The 18,295-nt window shown below is 40.0% G+C and overlaps 1 protein-coding gene across 8 annotated transcripts in view; it reads left to right on the top strand.

Annotated features, from left to right (window-relative positions):
- The window catches only part of esrrga (estrogen-related receptor gamma a), a 138,312-nt gene that overhangs the window by 75,065 nt on the left and 44,952 nt on the right, over positions 1-18,295 (top strand). For 7 of the 8 annotated variants that reach the window (XM_019262433.2, XM_027281646.1, XM_027281643.1 and 4 more), the window contains one exon: positions 12,068-12,492. The exons of the other annotated variant lie outside the window; for it this stretch is intronic. In XM_019262433.2, coding sequence (XP_019117978.2) covers positions 12,068-12,492 — 425 coding nt within the window. The remainder of the gene's footprint in view (positions 1-12,067; positions 12,493-18,295) is intronic. 8 annotated transcript variants of the gene reach the window in all.

Here is an 18,295-nt window from a genome sequence, read left to right as displayed (position 1 = left end):
TTAAAATATGAGGGTTATATTTTGTGTCTCTTCTCTTTTCTTTGATTTATTCCCTAATTTAGGTATTTCTCCTTCTCCTTACTCCACGGCAGCAGGATATACGTTCAGACTGAAGTATATTTTATACTTTACTTTATACTGCGTATTTTTATGCATGCACATTATGATCTTTAAAATAAGCTGCTTTGCTTTTGTGCCACCATGTACAAAAGGCAAAATTACTAAATGCAATGAGGAAATTTACTTCTTTAAAAGTTTAACAATCAAGTTTTTGAAAATCCCTCACCATGAGTTTCTAGAAAAACTGCACACACTGACATTATTACACACCGTAATCAATGATTATTGATTGATCATTAGTGACAATGTGCATAGATTGTTTGTTCATGGCAGTAGTATGGTAGATACATTTTTTACATGGTAGATAAGTTTGATAAAAAATTATTTAGATAAGTTTGTCAACAGTAAAATAAAGTTTCAGTTCCACTCTCTATTTCATTTTATATTTTGTATTGATATATTTTCAGAAACGTTTGCAAGCAATTTTCACTTGTAATGCTGCTAAAAAGGACATACAAGTGACAAGAAAAGACTTTATTCCTCCCTCTTATTAACAGTTTGTGTGTCTGTATTGTCCTACCTGCTTGTTCTAACATGTTTTACTTAGTGTCCAATAGTGCCCAAAGGCAAATGTTATATTTTTAAAATAATAATAGGCAATAATAATTGGGCAACCCTTGTGGCCACTGCTTTATACTTTTTCTTTACCTGTAGCGCTATTCTTTGTTTTGTTAACTTTTTAGTATACAGTATATATGGAATATTACAAAAAAGAGGGCTTCAATACCAACTCAAGGACACTTCAGTAGTGTAAATGCATCGCAGCACAGAGGCTTTTACATCACATCATTTGGTTGAAGGACAGTCACTTTTACCATAACAGTAATCCCCCATGCCATCTGCATGTACAATAAATCATGAAAAGCTGAAACTGAAGTGAAATATCACTTTAAAGTTCTCCAGTGAAAACCAGTTCTAGGTTTGTGTTGACCGAGGCAGGTGAAACTCAGGGCTTCCATGGTCCATTTTTAGAACATAAACTGTAAATATGCTGCTTGTTTCATGTTAAAACACAGAAAATGTGACTCATGAAACACAGACACTCTCTCTCTCTCTCTCTCTCTCTCTCTCTCTCTCTCTCTCTTCGTATTCTACCTCCCTCTCTGCCACTTCTTCTCTCTGTCTTTTAATCAGTCTAAGTTTCTCTGGATAAGAGATAGAGCCACATGCCCAGATTGCAAAACTGTAATTGTAAGTATGTGTTTTGTATATAATTAGCATAATGCAGGCTTATTGCATTATTATATGCAAATGAGCTGGAGTATGTGACAAGTGTGATTCCTGCTCTATGTTTATATTTCATTATGTATTTTCTCACTATTCACATTATTATTATAGATAAGGTCCCAAAGACTTTATTTATTGTTTTATACTGGTAAATATTTAACAATTTGATGTGACTAAACAAACAAACATTTTGCTGCACAATCTCACAAACATAACTACCTAAATGAACATTATTATTATGTATTATGTTGTTATTGTTGTATTATTGCAGCCTATTAGAACACTATTGATTAGTGCATTGGTAGGCTTTTGCAAAGCCCTTTAATTTTAAGTGTGTGTCTGTATATGTGTGTGTGTGTGCGTGCTCTGTAAACTGGGAAGTCTTAGTCCAATAGGATTTCAGGGTTAGTCTGGGTCAAGCCAATTAGAGGTCTGGCAAACCATTCTCACGCAGACTCTCAGCCAATCACCAACAGGAGTGTTACTAGCACAATGTGTGTTTGTGTGCGTGTGTGTGTGTTGGCACACAGCGAAGTCTGGAAATGAGAGGTGTGCCAGGGGCTGGGGAGTCACGCCATGGCTTGAGGTTGCACATTACATTGGCGCACACACATAGATACACACACACTACACTCTGAATTGGGAAACATTATTTCCGCTGCATTGGTTCAAGTTTTGGACCAAGTTAAAATAACTGATGTTGTAATTGCGAATTTATCTGCCAAAACTATGCCACGCTCACAATAAGCTCTTTTCATAGCAGACATTTGACTTGTCATAGTCTGAAAATCACAGGTGTTTCATGACAGTGTGACAGTGAGCCAGCATGAACAAACAACCAGGACCCTGAAACTGAAGAGGCTAAATGGAATCAGTTATCATCATCATTGATTTTATTATTTACCTCTGTACTTTTTACACATCGTTCAATAGACCATCAAAATAATAATAATGATTATTATTATTATTAGGAATTAAAAATAGTAAAGGTTTAGTCACCTCACCTCTTAAACAAATATGAATACATACATGCAGTTTACACACACACACACACACACACACACACACACACACACACACACACACACACACAAACTATATAAGAACACATGAACACTCTCTCCAGTATATCTGACCTCCTACTGTGTTGATGAGATTTAGTCACACGATTAACATACACACTCTCACACCTACTTACATGTACACACTTGATGCACCTTCATCATCCAGCTTCTGTTGGGTCCAAAGTCCAAATTCAGTTATTAATGATTATTTATTGACTCATATATTAAAACATTTCAAAATAAATGATTGATTTGTAACAATTCTTAAATTTTTACTAATTTAAGAATTGTTACAATTGTTTGAGAAACTTTTTGTTTGTTTGTTTTTGTACAACAGACAACAGCATCCGCTCATAAAATCAATCAAAAAATCTGAAATTTTATATTCATTTGTTTTTACTTATGAAAACTTTTTTGAATTGTGAAGAAATTCCTAATTTGTTTTTGGAGATCTGCAGTTTTCATTGGACAGCAACAATATTATTCCTATTTTTATTTAGGCCATCAAACCATGGGAATGTGATTAATGTCAGGCAGCCAGGGTGCGCTTGAATACACACACATACACACACACACACACACACACACACACACACACACACACACACACACACACTGCTGTAAACTGAGCCCAATGTAATCATAATGATAAAGCAGATTGCCTTAACACACAGATGGGCCTCCCAACAGCTCTGTGTGTGTGTGTGTGTGTGTGTGTGTGTGTGTGTGTGTGTGTGTATCTGTGTGTGTGTGTAAGTGTGGACAACGCTGATTGGATTGCAGATTTATAGAAGAGGATTACTGCTGGAGCAGAGAGAGAGAGAGAAAGGGGGTTTCAGACACTCACCTCTCATTAACTTCCACCCCTTCACCTCAGCTTGCCTTATTCTCAGTCATGGATAAACACGCATACACGCACAGTTAAGATGCTGTGTCGATGCAGCACATAATTTTTCCATGCATTGTCAAACTGATGCTTATATATTGCTTATATATCAATTTTACCATTAAAATGCTGAGGCAGTATTTAAATCCTTGTAATTTGCAATTATTTTGGAAGAGTTTTTAAAAAACAAATTGAAAGCAAAGCCAATCCTGCAAAGACAAGCAGTAGTGAATTATACTGTAATACAATCAAATCATTTAAAATTTAAAAACTTACACAAGGACAAGATGAGATGAATTTTCTCCATCACTGTTGCAAGTTCATTCACTGTTTCCAGTTTTGTGGGGGTTTTTTGAATGGGGAGGAATGACAGCAGCAAAATGAAAAGGACGGAATGTCCACACACACAAAATTGAATTGGGACAGACTGACATGGACACTGTAAATGAATGAAAGACAGAATATAAAATAGACAGAAAGAAGCGGGCAGACCAGAAAGAGCCAGAGAGACAGAAAGAGAGGCAGCGACAGTGGGCACTCCAGCAAACCTGATTATGACTGGATGTGAATTAGATTCCCTAACAGATGGTCCAGGAGCGAGGCTGTAAGGTGCATCAGCCAGCAGTGAGGGGAGGGAGAGGGGGAGGAAGAAGGGCAGGGGGGAAGAGAGGGAAGATCAGGCGAGGAGGCAGTGGGGCCGAGTGTCAACAGCAGCTGGTGACAATACAGATCAATTCAGTTCAAAACATGCAACCGTAAAATGTATTTATGTAGGCCAGGTCTTGCTTTCAGATGATCATTTAATATATTTGGTTAATGTGGGAGGAAACTGTATTTTAAGTCATAATCCATCACATTCACTTTCACTTTTGACCCACAGTTTCTGTCACATAATGCAATCCTACGGTAAAAGTAATGAACTGACACCAATCGCTACCTTTTTTAAATGTATCAGTAATCAGTATATGTCCTTCCTGTTTCCTGTTTAGGACAGATTTTCTCAATTTTTACAGATGCTGTGCATTATTGCACATACTCTGGCTTTGCTTCTCTGGCTCCCACTCCTGTGATGGATAGGTGTAAATCATCACAATCCTGTAGTGACAGCCCAATTTCCCCAAATCTGATCTGCTTAAAGAATGCAGCTTTGACACTCTCCTCTCCTCTCCTCTCCTCTCCTCTCCTCTCCCTATTTTTCTCTTTCTTTCTTGACTTTCTCTCTCAGATCGAGCACCCTTTAACTTCGCACACTCTCTCTCTCTCTTTCCATCCCTCCTCTCTTTTACAGCATTGCGCTCTCCTTTCCCTCCTTGTCTGTCTCTCCCTCCCCTCCCCTCTCTCTGCCTCCCTCCCGTGTCACATTTGAAAGCCCTGTCATATTTACTAGAGTGGAAATCCTCTTTCACCATCTGCTTAATAAAATGTGTTTTTAATCCGTTGGGGGATATTTTGTTTTTTTTTTAAACACTTTTTTTTTATTATACTTCTGTGCAATTTCATTTGATACGGCACCTTGCCCAGGTCTCTATCTGTCTGAGAGTATGAGAGAGGGAGAGTGTAGGAGAGCGGTATGTCTCACTGTACACGGATGGTCGAATGCTTACGTGTGTGTTTCGGTGTGTGTATGATTGTATGTGTGTCTGCCACAATGGCAAGTGTCGGTAAGTGTTTGGAAGGGCTGTTGCACCCCTAATGCTTAGCGATAACAGTGCTAATCCACACACACACATCCACACACACACACACACACACACACACACACACACACACACACACACACACACACACAAAGAAAGGGAGAGTAACACTCACCTTGATCAATGACCTTTCTTTTATAAAGGAACCAGCCCACAATGTACATCCCCTATACTCCTGCACAAACATCACCTGCCCATACCATGTGAATAAGTAATAAATTATGTGTTCATCAAATGTGTCACTCATATAGATTAAATAATTACATTTATATTGTTTATTATGTATTTTTATAAAAAAAGGAGGATTAGTCATTTCACCTTTGTTACATGCAGTGTCTTCTATAAAAGGTTTACCTAAAAAGACGATGTATTCAGTAATTTCATTGATTTCCACTCTTCAGCCTTTCCAGTAAAAGGCTGGAGGTCACTACAAGTACATGGTATGCAATTTAGTCTGCCAAGTCCCAAAATAGAGCTGAATTAGACATCTAATTTGCAGTAATGTATGTATATGATTATTAAGCAAATAAATGTTTGAATACAGACTAACTGTTAACTGTACTCCTCATGCGCAGTGTGCTGGATGTTTCAGAGATTTGAAGCACTGTTCTTACAGTAGACAACCACTCTTACAAATACAATGACACGAAGCAGATAAAGGAGACAGAAAGAGGGGCAAAGAGAGAGAGACAAAGACAGAGTTAAGGAGAGAGAGAGAGACATGGTGACAAAGATAGTGCCTGGCAGCAACACACTTATCAGCCACTGCTCCGCAAGAAAATGACCTAAATCATCAAGATTCCCATCTGACACACACACACACACACACACACACACACACACACACACATACACACACAGGGTTAGCGGTACAACGTTTTTGCCCTGAACAAGCTCAACCTCTTCATATCTTTTCACTTAAATAACTACACTAACGCAGTCAGCCTCTGAAATCTAAATCATTCTTCATACAAACCAAGTGAGACTTTCATGGGAAAAAAAATCCCTTAATAATTTTGAATACAATTTTATGAGAAGAGAAAAAAGAGAAACTACATGAAACAATTAACATAACAACAGCACTATATGATGATTAAAGACACATGAGCTACATTGATACAGTATCGCCAGACTCTACATGATGTTCCTGTATAGTTTGCAGTCTTTAGTTTGGAAAGCACATAATTCTTAATCAATCGTGTTTGGCTGAGCCTGCCCTGTGTGTGCTGTCTCCCACTGTTTATCCATTCACATCTACAGAATGTGTGTGCGCGTTTGTGTGTGTGTAAACTTTATAAACCCCAGGATGCTTCATAACAGCTTTAGCCCCACTAGTGTGCCTCTGTAAGTCTTACCCAATTCATTTCACACCTGTGAATGTGTTTGTGGATAGTTGTGCACGGCAAAGATGTGTGCAGATCTGTGTTGTTATGTTAAAACTCAAACCTAGAAGGTGTGTTTAAACACACACTCACAGTCACAGACGCATATACTCAGGAATATAGACACACACACTCACATATTTCCTCTCCTCTGCCGGTCTTTACAGCCCGACAGCCCATTGGGCAGAATGTGTTTTAGCCATTATCACATTGATTGTATGTAATCAGGGGTTTATTCTGCAGCCAATGAAGTGAATTACAGGTTTCCTGCCCGACTAACACTGTAACAATTGATCTGCTCCCTGGTGTGTGTGTGTGTGTGTGTGTGTGTGTGTGTGTACGGTGGGGTGTAAGATGGTATGTGTCACAGGGTGTGGATGCAAGAGAAAGACCGAAGCAATGATGTGTTTGTGTGTGAGAAGTAGAAACGACTAGAGAGACCCAAAGAGAGCAGGAAAGAGAGGGCGAGAGAGAGCTCAGTAGGAGGGAGAGTGGTTTAGATTGACTGTCGCCGCGTGAGGTTTTATTTCTTATTTTATTCATTTTTCTCCTGAAAACAACTATAATCATTGACACACTGTGAGTCCATTGAGCTAAACGGCGAAACACGCGCTCACACAAACACGGCACAGCAGCACAGATTATTTTCCTGTGTTTCTCTGCCTTTAAACTGTGCTCGCACGTTACAAAATGCACATGTAAAAACAGATTCAATTACTGCTCACCCAGAAAATGATACACATGAAACAGATTGTCGTTTTTGTCACACATTTTCATGTGTATTTGTTTTGGTGTTTCCTGCCCTGTACAATATTCAGCCACCAGAAATCGGAAAACATTCTGACTGTAAAAAAAAACGACTCATTTTGAGCTGATGTGTGCAGATAACAAGTCAAGTTTACGTGTGTTTTTTTATACGTGTGTGTGTGTATGTATCGAACTAACAAGCTGACAAGCAGTTCAACAACCCTCCACAGATAGGAGGGTGTTGAAAAGGGAGTAAAATAGAGAGAGAAATAGAGCAAAGAAAGAAAAAATAAACAGAACAATGTGAGGGCTGAAAAAGCAATTCAGTCTATTGATGAAATCGTTCTTTTCATTTTACTATGGAAATGTAAATGCATTTTTTTTGCTCTGATTCCCCTCCTTACCCCATTCTTTAATTCAATGTATTTTCTTTTCTGTATTCCACCTTTCCTTCACTTTCCCAAAGCATTGCCGGTATCATCTAGATATAATTGTGTGGGGTTTTCTCTCCCTCTCTCTCTCTCTCTCTTTTTTTTTCTTTTTGCTTATTGGACTGTGTGTTCTTATCAGCATCGAGAGCACAATGCTTGGTGTGATGGAAAGGTATTAGCCAACCCGTCGAGGCTACATTGTCAGCACTTCTCCCTTCTCTGTCTCTATTGCTACCACTTCTCTTTCCTGTCTCGTCTTATCCTTCTCTACTCATTTTTATCGCTTTTTCAATGGGAATTTGGTTTTTAAAATATTGTCAGGGCAGTGAGATGTTTCATTCCTCTACATGCACTTTAGTTTGTCATGGTGTAGTCAGATGTGTTTGCTATTAACAGAGAAACATGTTCTCATTGTTGAAAGAAAACCTAAGCTCAAAACGTTTACATCTTGCTCTTTTAATTGCACAATCCGGTCAGATAGTCAGACAGGTTATGAATAAACTCATTGTCATCTAAACTTCTGAGTTTGTAGTTTTTAAAACCACCCATAAGTACAGTTCTCTTCTCTCCTCTTCTCTAATTTGGGGCTGGACAAAAAAAACAGTTTGGAGTTGTTTGAGGATGTTCATGGCTGCCACCTAGTGAGGCAGCCGCACAAAAATTGTATATAATAAAACACAGAAACACAGACTAAAGGAGCGCACAACAAACAGCACAGAGACACACAGTGAGGCAGAGAGTAGTTGCTCTAATACGATGATTGTATGTTTGTCCCTGCCAGTTGTCAGGGCGCTGCATCAGCCCACTGCTGTAATGACAGCTTGTCATACTAAAGTGGCCCACCTTCCTTCAAAACACACAGAAAAAAAAAGATTCTTCTTCTTTTTACTTTTTCAGACATCATTCTGTTCTTTCTGTTGCTCTCTCTCCACAGATCCACATATTTATCTCTCTTTCATGAATCACTGTGCCTTCAAAAAGTGAGATATGAAAAAAAGAAATAGGAACAAAGAGAAAATGACAGGGATTGAGGTGGAAATGGAGACAAGGGAAGGTGGTAATCTTTCTGGTGTGTGTGTGTGAGTGTGTGAGTGTGTGTGTGTGTGTGTGTGTGTGTGTGTGTGTCTTCTTCCTTGGTAAGGGACAGGTAAATAGGCCTGCTGAATATCTGATGTCTGCAGGAACTAAACAACCACTTTTGTCCCTTTGCTCTGGCTGTTTATGAAACAGTTTCATATCTAGTTGGTGTCACAAACACTATGTATGTAAATCTTTAAGGCACTCATCCTAAATTCTAAACACAGATGAATTAACTGTTAGTCCCTACTACTATGACGTTATTTATTCCAAAGAGCTGAAAAACAAAACTTTTTGTAACTCCAGAAAAAATGCATTTTGGCTGAAAGTGTCGACCAGTTCTTTTGGTTTGATGTTGTACAAAATTAACCTTAGTCATCAGTTTACTTTTGTTTGTGTCTAATATTACACAAACATCTAACAATTAACAAGAGAAAAAAAATACTTTCCTAATGACATCTTGTAAATTTATTTTGTGTACTGTCATGACAATCTGAGAAAAGAGAAGCATCACACCACTTGTTATACATAAGCCATGCAATTCAAAAATTCTTATTCTTACAACAAATTGCTCTTTCACTGAAGTGCACCAGAAATGTACAGAATAGCAGGAATAAAATAAAATTCAAAATCTTTTTTTCTGTGTCAGAATTCAGCAAACAACTAATACTAAAATCTGATTACTGTTCTTCTTTGTGTTTTACTGTAACCGTCTCATAAAACACATCTTTGAGAGTCTTCTGAAAATATAAAAAGAAAAAGAAACACGCTCAAGCCTTTTCCTCTTTATATAAATCTTGTTAAACACCTAAAAACATAAAGAATTGATAAAAAAAAATGAGACCCAACCCTTTCCTTCTCTCTCCACCCTCATCTGAAGAGCGGACAGGCACAATAAGACTGCTCTTTCAGCAGTGAGCCGTCGTTACATAGCGCCATAATTATACTGATAACATACATACATAAATGCATTCAACCTCTCGCTCGGCACAGCGCACTGGCTGTGATTTCTTAATCTTCTTTCCTCTTCTCCTCTCCTCACGCATGTCTTTTTTTAAAATTCTTTTTATTCCTCCCCCTTCGACTGTCATTATTTTTCATTTATAAGCAGAGAGAGAGAGCACATAGAAAAGGTGTGAAACTGGGAGAAGAAGCGATGATATAGGAAAAGAGAGAGAGAGAGACGAGAGAGAGACGGAGCAAAGAGGAGGAATGAGAAGAGAGAAGGAAAGAAGAGATAGATGAGAATTTGAGAGAGAGAAGGAAAAAAGCGCCTGAGATCTTTTGGCACTTAAACTCTTTCACTTAATGGTACTCAGAGGGATTGACGGTCGAAGGGAGGGGGCACAAAAGAGCATAAAGAGTGAAAAAGGAGAGATTAAATCATCACCATCACCTCATCTACTTAAATGGGTCCACTCTCTTTTTCTGTCTCCGCTGTGTTTTCTCTCCCTCTTCTCGAACATAGACAATCCAGTGCGAGCTCTCATAATCTCATCACTCTTTCCCACATTTACATTTATTTATTCCTTTCTTATTCTAACACCTTGTATGTGTCTCTGTCTCTCCTTCTGTATCCCTCCACCGACTCACTCTATCCCTTTTTACCTCCTTTCCTCTTTCGTGATTTGTGTCCAAACCTTTCTCACTGTCGCCCTCATTGCAAACTAAAGGCATACCTTAGCATCAGATAAATGGATTCATAGACATTGGTGAATACCACAAAGTCACTGAATTAGAAGGACCTGCAGGGAGGGGAGGGAAGAAGTGGCGGTGGGAATGAAATATATGTTGAAAGGGTGGGGGGAAGGCCAAAGTGTTGTACAGTATAAATGTCATGTCACTTTATGAAAGGAAAAGTGGCACTGAATTTCTGGTAAAGGAGCATTTTTGCCTCACTATACCTGTGTAAGTTGGCTAAAGGAATCTTGCTGCTAATCAAGCACATTAAAGCTCTGCAGCACATTAAAAACAGAACAATTCAGACAAGAAACTGCTGTCTGTCATTTGGCTATCATCAGTCACTGCAGCCAACTCCTCTGTCTGCCTGTCTCTTGCTCTGTCTGTCTGTCTGTCTGCCTACCTGTTTTCCTGTCTGTATCTATCCCCAGTCCCCCCACCTTTCCCTCTTTCAACTGGCTCTCCATTCTCTGTCAAGGCGCTGTCTGTATTTTATGGGTCCCTGTAGAACAGGGATCTTTTACAGGCCGACTGGACTTTAGAAGCCCCTCGTTTAGCAGCATCCTGCCTTAATTAAAAACCCCTTTTGTGCTTTCTGCCTTTAACAATGAAACGGGAGAGATGGGAGGGAGGGCAGGGTTAGAGGAATAGAGAGTGGTAATGCAAAGAGGAAGAGAAAGAGAGAGTGGAAAGAGATGGAGTAAAAGAGAGAGAGAGAGAGATGGCAGTGAATAGAAAGTGATAGGGAGACAGGCGGATAGATAGTAAGGCAGACAAAAGGAGGGATGGAGAGATATGGACAGAGAGAAGATAGCTGTTAATTACAACTGCCATTAACAAGACACCAGTCAGCCTCCTTAGGGAGAGGAAGAAGGACCAGCAGGAGAGGAGAGAGGGAGAAAGGAAGGGAAGCAGACTTGAGGGAGAGAAAGACAGCAGAGAAGAACAAGAGATGAGGAGAGGAATACAATAACTCTTGATCACTGATTGGTAGAGATTTAGTTTTTTAATACAGTTGTGTATTGCATGGCTTCCCTTTAACTTCTTATACTGTGTGTGCTTGAAAATGTATAAATCTGTATCTGTGTGTGTGTGTGTGTGTGTGTGTGTGTGTGTGTGTGTGTGTGTGTGTGTGTGTGTGTGAGCATCATGTATGTGTGAGTCTGTCTTTGGGATGATTGAGCAGCAGAGAGGCTGCTTACTGATTACCTTCATGTAGAACAAGCTGCTATTGACTGGAGAGTGACGGATGACCGTCGGCCCCAAGCGTGTGTATGTGTTTGTGTGACTGTGTGTTACGTTAGCTGCTCTTACACACAGTTTTACTAATGAACCACAATCTGTTTTTTTTTCTTACTCTCTTTTATTACATTGTTTCTTGCTCCCACAATTCACACAACTCATTCTATAATTTCTCTCACAAAAAGAATAACAAATGTGATGGATGGATTGTGTGTGTGTACGTGTGTGTGTCAGGCTTAGTGAAAAAATAAAAATCCATCATAGAAAATGACAGTGAGGGAATACAACATCATCAGAACAAATGATTGCTGTAATTGGACTTTCAAAAAATGAATTTCTTTCATTGAATATTGCCTTAACTGTATCTATTTTTCTTCTCCTTTAGCTGTGCCTTTCTTTGAGTCTTGCTCGCTTGGTTTCTCCTCTTTTCTTTTTAAATATCTGTTGCTTTTCTTACATTTTCTTGTAATACTTTCTTCCTCTTCTTCTGTTTGTTTCTGTCTCACTTCCTCAGGCTTCTCTGCAGAATGTCCAGTAAGGAGCGCCACCTTGAGTCCAACTGTCCGTCTTCTTATATAAAGACTGAGCCGTCTAGTCCTGCCTCCCTGACTGACAGTCTAAATCATCACTCCCCTGGTGGCTCCAGTGACGCCTCAGGCTCCTATTCGTCCACGATGAACGGCCACCCCAACGGCTTAGACTCCCCGAGCCTTTACGGTTCCAATGCAGGGCCCCTGGGTCCCGCTGGCGGCCCAGGATCAAAGCGTTATGAGGACTGTTCATCAACTATTGGGGAAGATTCACAGATTAAGTGCGAGTACATGTTGAATTCGATGCCCAAAAGGCTGTGTCTGGTGTGCGGGGACATTGCGTCAGGGTACCACTATGGAGTGGCATCCTGTGAGGCCTGCAAGGCCTTCTTCAAACGCACCATCCAAGGTTGGCTTCCATTTTGACTTTCTGTCTATGCATGTCCATCAGATTCCGTTCTGCCTCTCTCTTTTTCTTCTTCGTTTTGCTTTTGTCCTGTTTTAGAGCCCCAGGCTCCAGTCAAAATTGGTGTAAAATGTAGGTGTGCTGTTTTAGATCAATGATTTTTCCATTTTTCCACAATTTGCATTCATGAAACTATGCAAGTACTTCAAAGGTCATAAACACATCACAACAAAAGAAGACATTGGTTAGTTGCAGGGGATGTTAAAGTTAAAGGTGAAGAGTGTTTTTCAGATGAAATTGAATGGGCTTCTTAAAAAGGTACAACCTTTCAGAGAAATATTGTACACATAGCACCTAAAACCTAAACAATTTTTTTTCCCAACAAAATGCAGAGACACACATAAAGAGTACTCACACACAGGCACATACACCTGAGCCATTATACTAGATCCAGGACATATGATAAAAGCCCCAGGCCAGATGTGAACCCAGATTTTTATATGGTACATGTATCCTCCTCTGTCTACTAAGTGAGCCACCAGGACACACCACCACAGTCTATTTTTTCCTCTGTCCTTCACCATTTCTCTTCCTGTCACGCATGCACATACACACACTCACGTATAAGCATCCAATCAGGTCCATGCATACACACCAATTCCCAGACACGCCCCGTTTTTACCCTCAACCTTGACCTCTTCTGCACCAACAGCAAAGAGTAATTTCCAGGTAGTGTTTGCATTTCCACATCTAGCTGCTTATGCTACACAGGAAGAGTGTTAGCTATAAGCCTGTTGTCTAGGAGATAAGGTAGTGTCAGAAGAAGGTCATAGGTTACGTCTGGGGGTCAGAAGTTCAGGTTAGGGGGTAGAGGAGAGAGGGGATAGAGCAGTAATCCACATGATGAGAAGAGTACCAGGAATTAGGCCCAGTGATCTTTTGCTTGTCTCTTGTTAGGGTTAGAGGTAGTCCAGGAAATGCACAAGTATTTAGTCTACCTCTCCAATTTTGTAGATTCTAAACTTCTCCGCTTGGTCACTGTGATGTCTTTTTTTTTTTACCCCTGTAAGCACAGCACAGGTCAGTCTGACAGACAAAGAATTAGCCACAGTGGAAGCCAGTAAGGCGGCCATAACGTTACCATCTAACTTGTTTTACAAATGCTTCAGAAAAGTTTGATTGATGAATTCATTGTTTTTTTATGTCACGTTTCTTGTCACAGCAAGAACACCTGAAGCAGTTATGTATTCGATACTCACAAGACTGTTTACCTCTATAATAAACCAGCACTTAAGGCTGGCATTATTACGTACTTCTGTGAGTGCAAACAATTCCCATGAAAAGACTAAAACCAACAAAGTGTTAATCCGTCTCTCAATACTTCCTGTGAGTGGCTCTCATCCCCAAGTCCATTCATTCCTACTAAATATATATACTTTTATTTTATTATTAATAATTACATATAAAAAATAAGTTAAAAAAGCTTCATTGCTTTGGTGCTTTAGCGACTATTTACAGTAAAGTAAACTACAGTGCTCATGTTCATCACACAGAAGAAATATGTCAGCCATGCAATGGTTTTGCTTACTGTTGACTTTTTGGCCAACAATAACAACACATTTTTGGGAAGGGAAAACCAGGGAAAAGTCACTGGATTTTATAGTGGGGCCACTGTGATTCTTTGACCTAGTCAGACAGTCGGTCAGCAAGTGATGAACCTTTTGAAGACTTTCTGTTTGAGTAATCATTTTTAATGATTTGTTCAGGTCCTGAAATGACTAATAACTAATAGGCCCCATCAGTCAGCAGGACAGCCTGCATGTCTGTCTGTATGCCACTGCCATAACCAAGCTACCAGTCAGCTGGCCAGCCAGCCGTCATCGATCCATTGAGTCAGTCAGTCAGTCAGTCATATCAGACAGGATTCATCTATCTGCCTTTCCATCCATCCACCTATCTGTCCCTGCTTTCTTTTGCCTCCGATAAGCAGCTTTCCCAGTAAAGCCCCAGAGAGAGATAGAGACAGAGAGATGTGGGGGGGGGGTTGTAGTCTTACATCCACTAGATGGTCACCAGTACCTAGAGATGACCTGTATGTGTTTGATTATGGGATGAGATCAGGAGGTGGTGCAATCCTGACAAAGAGATTGGAGCACACACAGAGATAAAGGCAGAGACACAAACACAAACTTATAGAAGCACATTCACACATGGACCTCAACACACGTGAATAGACAGTCACACACATGACTTTGTAATCACTCTGTGTATGGGTTTAACCCTTCATGCATCTGTCATGGCTGTAGTGTCTAATAGTTGACCAATTCCACGTCTAATTTCATTTTAAGGGCATGTTAAAGGTTACGTAGGTGAGGACACAGTTTCAGATTAAATACAAGAGCCCTGCAAGCGTATCATGTTTCCATGTTGACAGTAGAGTCTCGTCGGAGTTTGACCTTGAATAGATTTAAAGCAGTGCCCAGTCCCATTCTCTCTCTCACTCCCTCATTTTCACTCTATTTGTAATCCTCCCTTCTCCTGTCGTTGACATGTTGCAGATCAGACAGGCCACAGTTCGAGGTAAGGGGTAAAGACTTTGGATAAAACAGTTACAGGACTATCACGAAAGGTTGTTGAGCGAGAGGATAGGAAGCCATATTGAAACTAAAGCCACTGGAGGGATATAAACAGCACCTATTATTCTGTATTCATGGTTCAAAGTTAACAAATCATTTCCTGGATGTTTATTAAGCATTTGCTAATAATTGTTTCACAATAAACTTGCATCAGCAATTTCTTGCTTCAATGGACACTTGAATTTGTTAAGAAACTCTATTAATGCAAGGCTATTTTATAAACAAGCTTCATTTTTTTATGTCAGCGTATATGCTGCAATACTACTGTTAATATTTGTTTAGATACAGACTGAGCAGGCTTGGATCTGCTGGAACAAATGGGTCATGACATTATCTTTGGCTACTACACAAGCCAAACCGATCCACATATAGTGTGGATATGTGCGTTATCCTGTGTGTCTGTGGGTGGGCTAGTGTTCATCAATGTAAATGAGTGCAGGTTTATGAGTAAGTTTGCGCACATAAGCCTGGGTTTATGCACGAATGTGTGTCAGTGTGTATCTTGGCTGGAAAGCAGGGCTGGCCTCAGATGGGCAGCAGCAGACATATTGGTATGTTTCAACCCATTAGCCAATAAAACCGCAGGTAATCACCAAAAAAACACCTCCAGCTGGACAGGGAGGAGAGCATGGGGTGGGAGAGGAGAGGAGGAAAGAGGAGAGGAGAGGAGGTGTGTACACCGGTTTGGATAAAAAACAAGTTGAAATGGGGAATGAGAGAAAGAGGGGAGAAGAGGGAGGGTGGATTGGGCACATGGATGTAGGAAGGAATTAATGGTATGTGTGTGCGTGTGTGTTTGTGCATGTGTGTCGCAGCATGGAGGAAGTGGCTCTGGCAGCTGCTGTTTCTGTGGCGTCAGTCCAGCGACACCTGACAACCTGCATCTATCACTCCCTTATTGAGAGAGAGGGATAAAGGGGAGTGAGGAGGAGGGCAAAGTGTGGGAGAGGGAGGGATAGGGCAATGAAATGGGAAGACAGCTAGAGGGATGAAGAAAGGTAGATGTGAACAGGAAAGAGCAAGATGAGTAAGGTGATGGTGATGTAGAGCAGAGGAATGAGTGCAATGAAAATAGTAGGTGTGGTGAGTCTGTCTGATTGTTATGTTACATTTACATTTAGTCATTTAGGAACTTACTGTACAGACAAGGGAACAATCAAGGTACAGTGCAATAAGAAAGTGCTAGTGCAACAATAAGTGCTATGACAATTCTTAAAGGGGTAGCTTTCTCATGTCCAGTTATGTCCATACTGTCTTAAGGATAACATACAAATTCCTTAATAGTCAAGCCAAGTGGTGGCAAGTAGTGTCTTGGCGAATCACTGGGTGTTGGATTAGAAACCTTCTCCCTTTGTCACCTCTCTTGCCCTCTACCTATATATTTTCAGTAGCTCTCCAGTTACAACTACCAAATAAAAAGCCAAGGCAGCAAGAAAAGAAAGTGAATGGGATTGAGAGCCTGAACTTATGTCGAAACAAAGTTAGAGGTGTCACATCAGGAGAGGTAAAAACAAGGACAGCTCAAAGAGTGCGGCAGGCCAAAAAAAATCACACACTGGCATTCATTTACACAGTCTGCACAGTGGTGGTCAATTGTCATGCAGCAGGTGGACATACACACACACACCTCAAAGGGGATTGCAGGGGATTTGAGGGCCTCATATATCCCCCTCACTCACACCAACACACACATGTACAAACTCACGTTATCCATAGGAGCCTCCAAGAACCTCTCTGCTCTAAGCCCACCGCAATGCACAATAAGACAGATAAAGACAGAAATAAAGACAATTCTAATTCTTACCTTATACCCCCATTCTAAAGCATGACGTTCATGTGTTTGCAGCCATGACATTGCGTAGTCCTATCACACCTTTATTTGGGTCCACAGTATCTAACGCCTTTCTGAATATTCAGGTTCACTGTGCTTCTAGTTAGTTAGTAATAATCACTGTTGAATTCACTGTTATTTATCTCACATTAATCAACAAATAATATTTTATTTTTATTGCCCATTGATACTTACCTGCACAGTAGCGCTCAGAATATGTAGACATTAACATTCTTCCCAGCCTTAGCCCAGTAGCCTGTAGCCTAGCCCTACAGTATAAATGGCTCTTTACTGCAGTCTTCCATTTAGCAGCACTTGCCTGTTTAGCTTTGCACTAACAAGGCCTTTTACTGACCACCCATTAACCCAACAAATGCTGTCTCATTAGCACATTTAGCCTTAGTTCTAAGTAAGTGTCCCTTATAATTGCCGAATTAATTTCCTCCTTCTGTATCATCACCATGTAAAGGTTGTATGTGCGCTAACTAGTCCCATTAGTAGGGACCATTAGACTGTAAGGGTTCCCCCAGTAAAGAGCATGTTTAGTCTTTACTTTAACTAACAAGGCCGATTAATGAGCATCTTGTTACCCATTAAGAAGTGTTCGTGCATTTAGCCTTTTTCCCCAGCTAACTAGCCCCCTTAATCAGCCCAGTAATGAGAAAACATCCTCTCCTCAGCAGCAGTCAATAGTAATCACTGTTTTCTCTGTTTCAGTGGGAGATGCATTGGCTTACTGGGTACTGTAGTTGTCAGGTGGGCATAGGAGGAAGGGAACAAAAGGTTCTCTGGTTCAAATCTCATACAATAGATAAATAAACCTTCCTGAACAAATAAAACAGTTTGAGCGATTGTGTAACAAACCAAACTGTCCTGATAAATCCATAACTGTGTTTTGCTTTAGAACTAACTGGAAGCAAATTACTAAGTGGAGGAAATGAGCAGAGCTGGAGTGATGCTGAAAATGAGAAAATAAAACAACAGAATAGAATGACAAAGGTTTATTTAGACATATAGTAAAATACAGAATTGAAAAATCCCACAGACAAAGGACTGATGATAACATAAAAGTAGGAAGACACTGAAAAGAGACACATCAAGTATGATAAAGGAGAGAGGAACAAAAGAATATCTTTTTAAATATTGAATATTTAGTGATCTTTCTGATGTGCTAATTGGGAATTGAGTTATCCTGAACAAAGAGAATTGGTGACATAGTCTGCAATTCAAGGTAAAAGATGGATTTGCCTCCAACACTTTTTTTCTGGCAAAGATTGTGAAGCTAATAGACTTACATGGCTAATCTTAGCCTTAGCTCTACACCTAAGTGTTACTGTAA

Source organism: Larimichthys crocea, chromosome VIII, assembly GCF_000972845.2.
Source record: "Larimichthys crocea isolate SSNF chromosome VIII, L_crocea_2.0, whole genome shotgun sequence".
Classification (NCBI taxonomy): domain Eukaryota; kingdom Metazoa; phylum Chordata; class Actinopteri; family Sciaenidae; genus Larimichthys; species Larimichthys crocea.
Note: the sequence above shows the minus strand (reverse complement) of the source record. Positions and strands in the feature narration are given on the sequence as shown.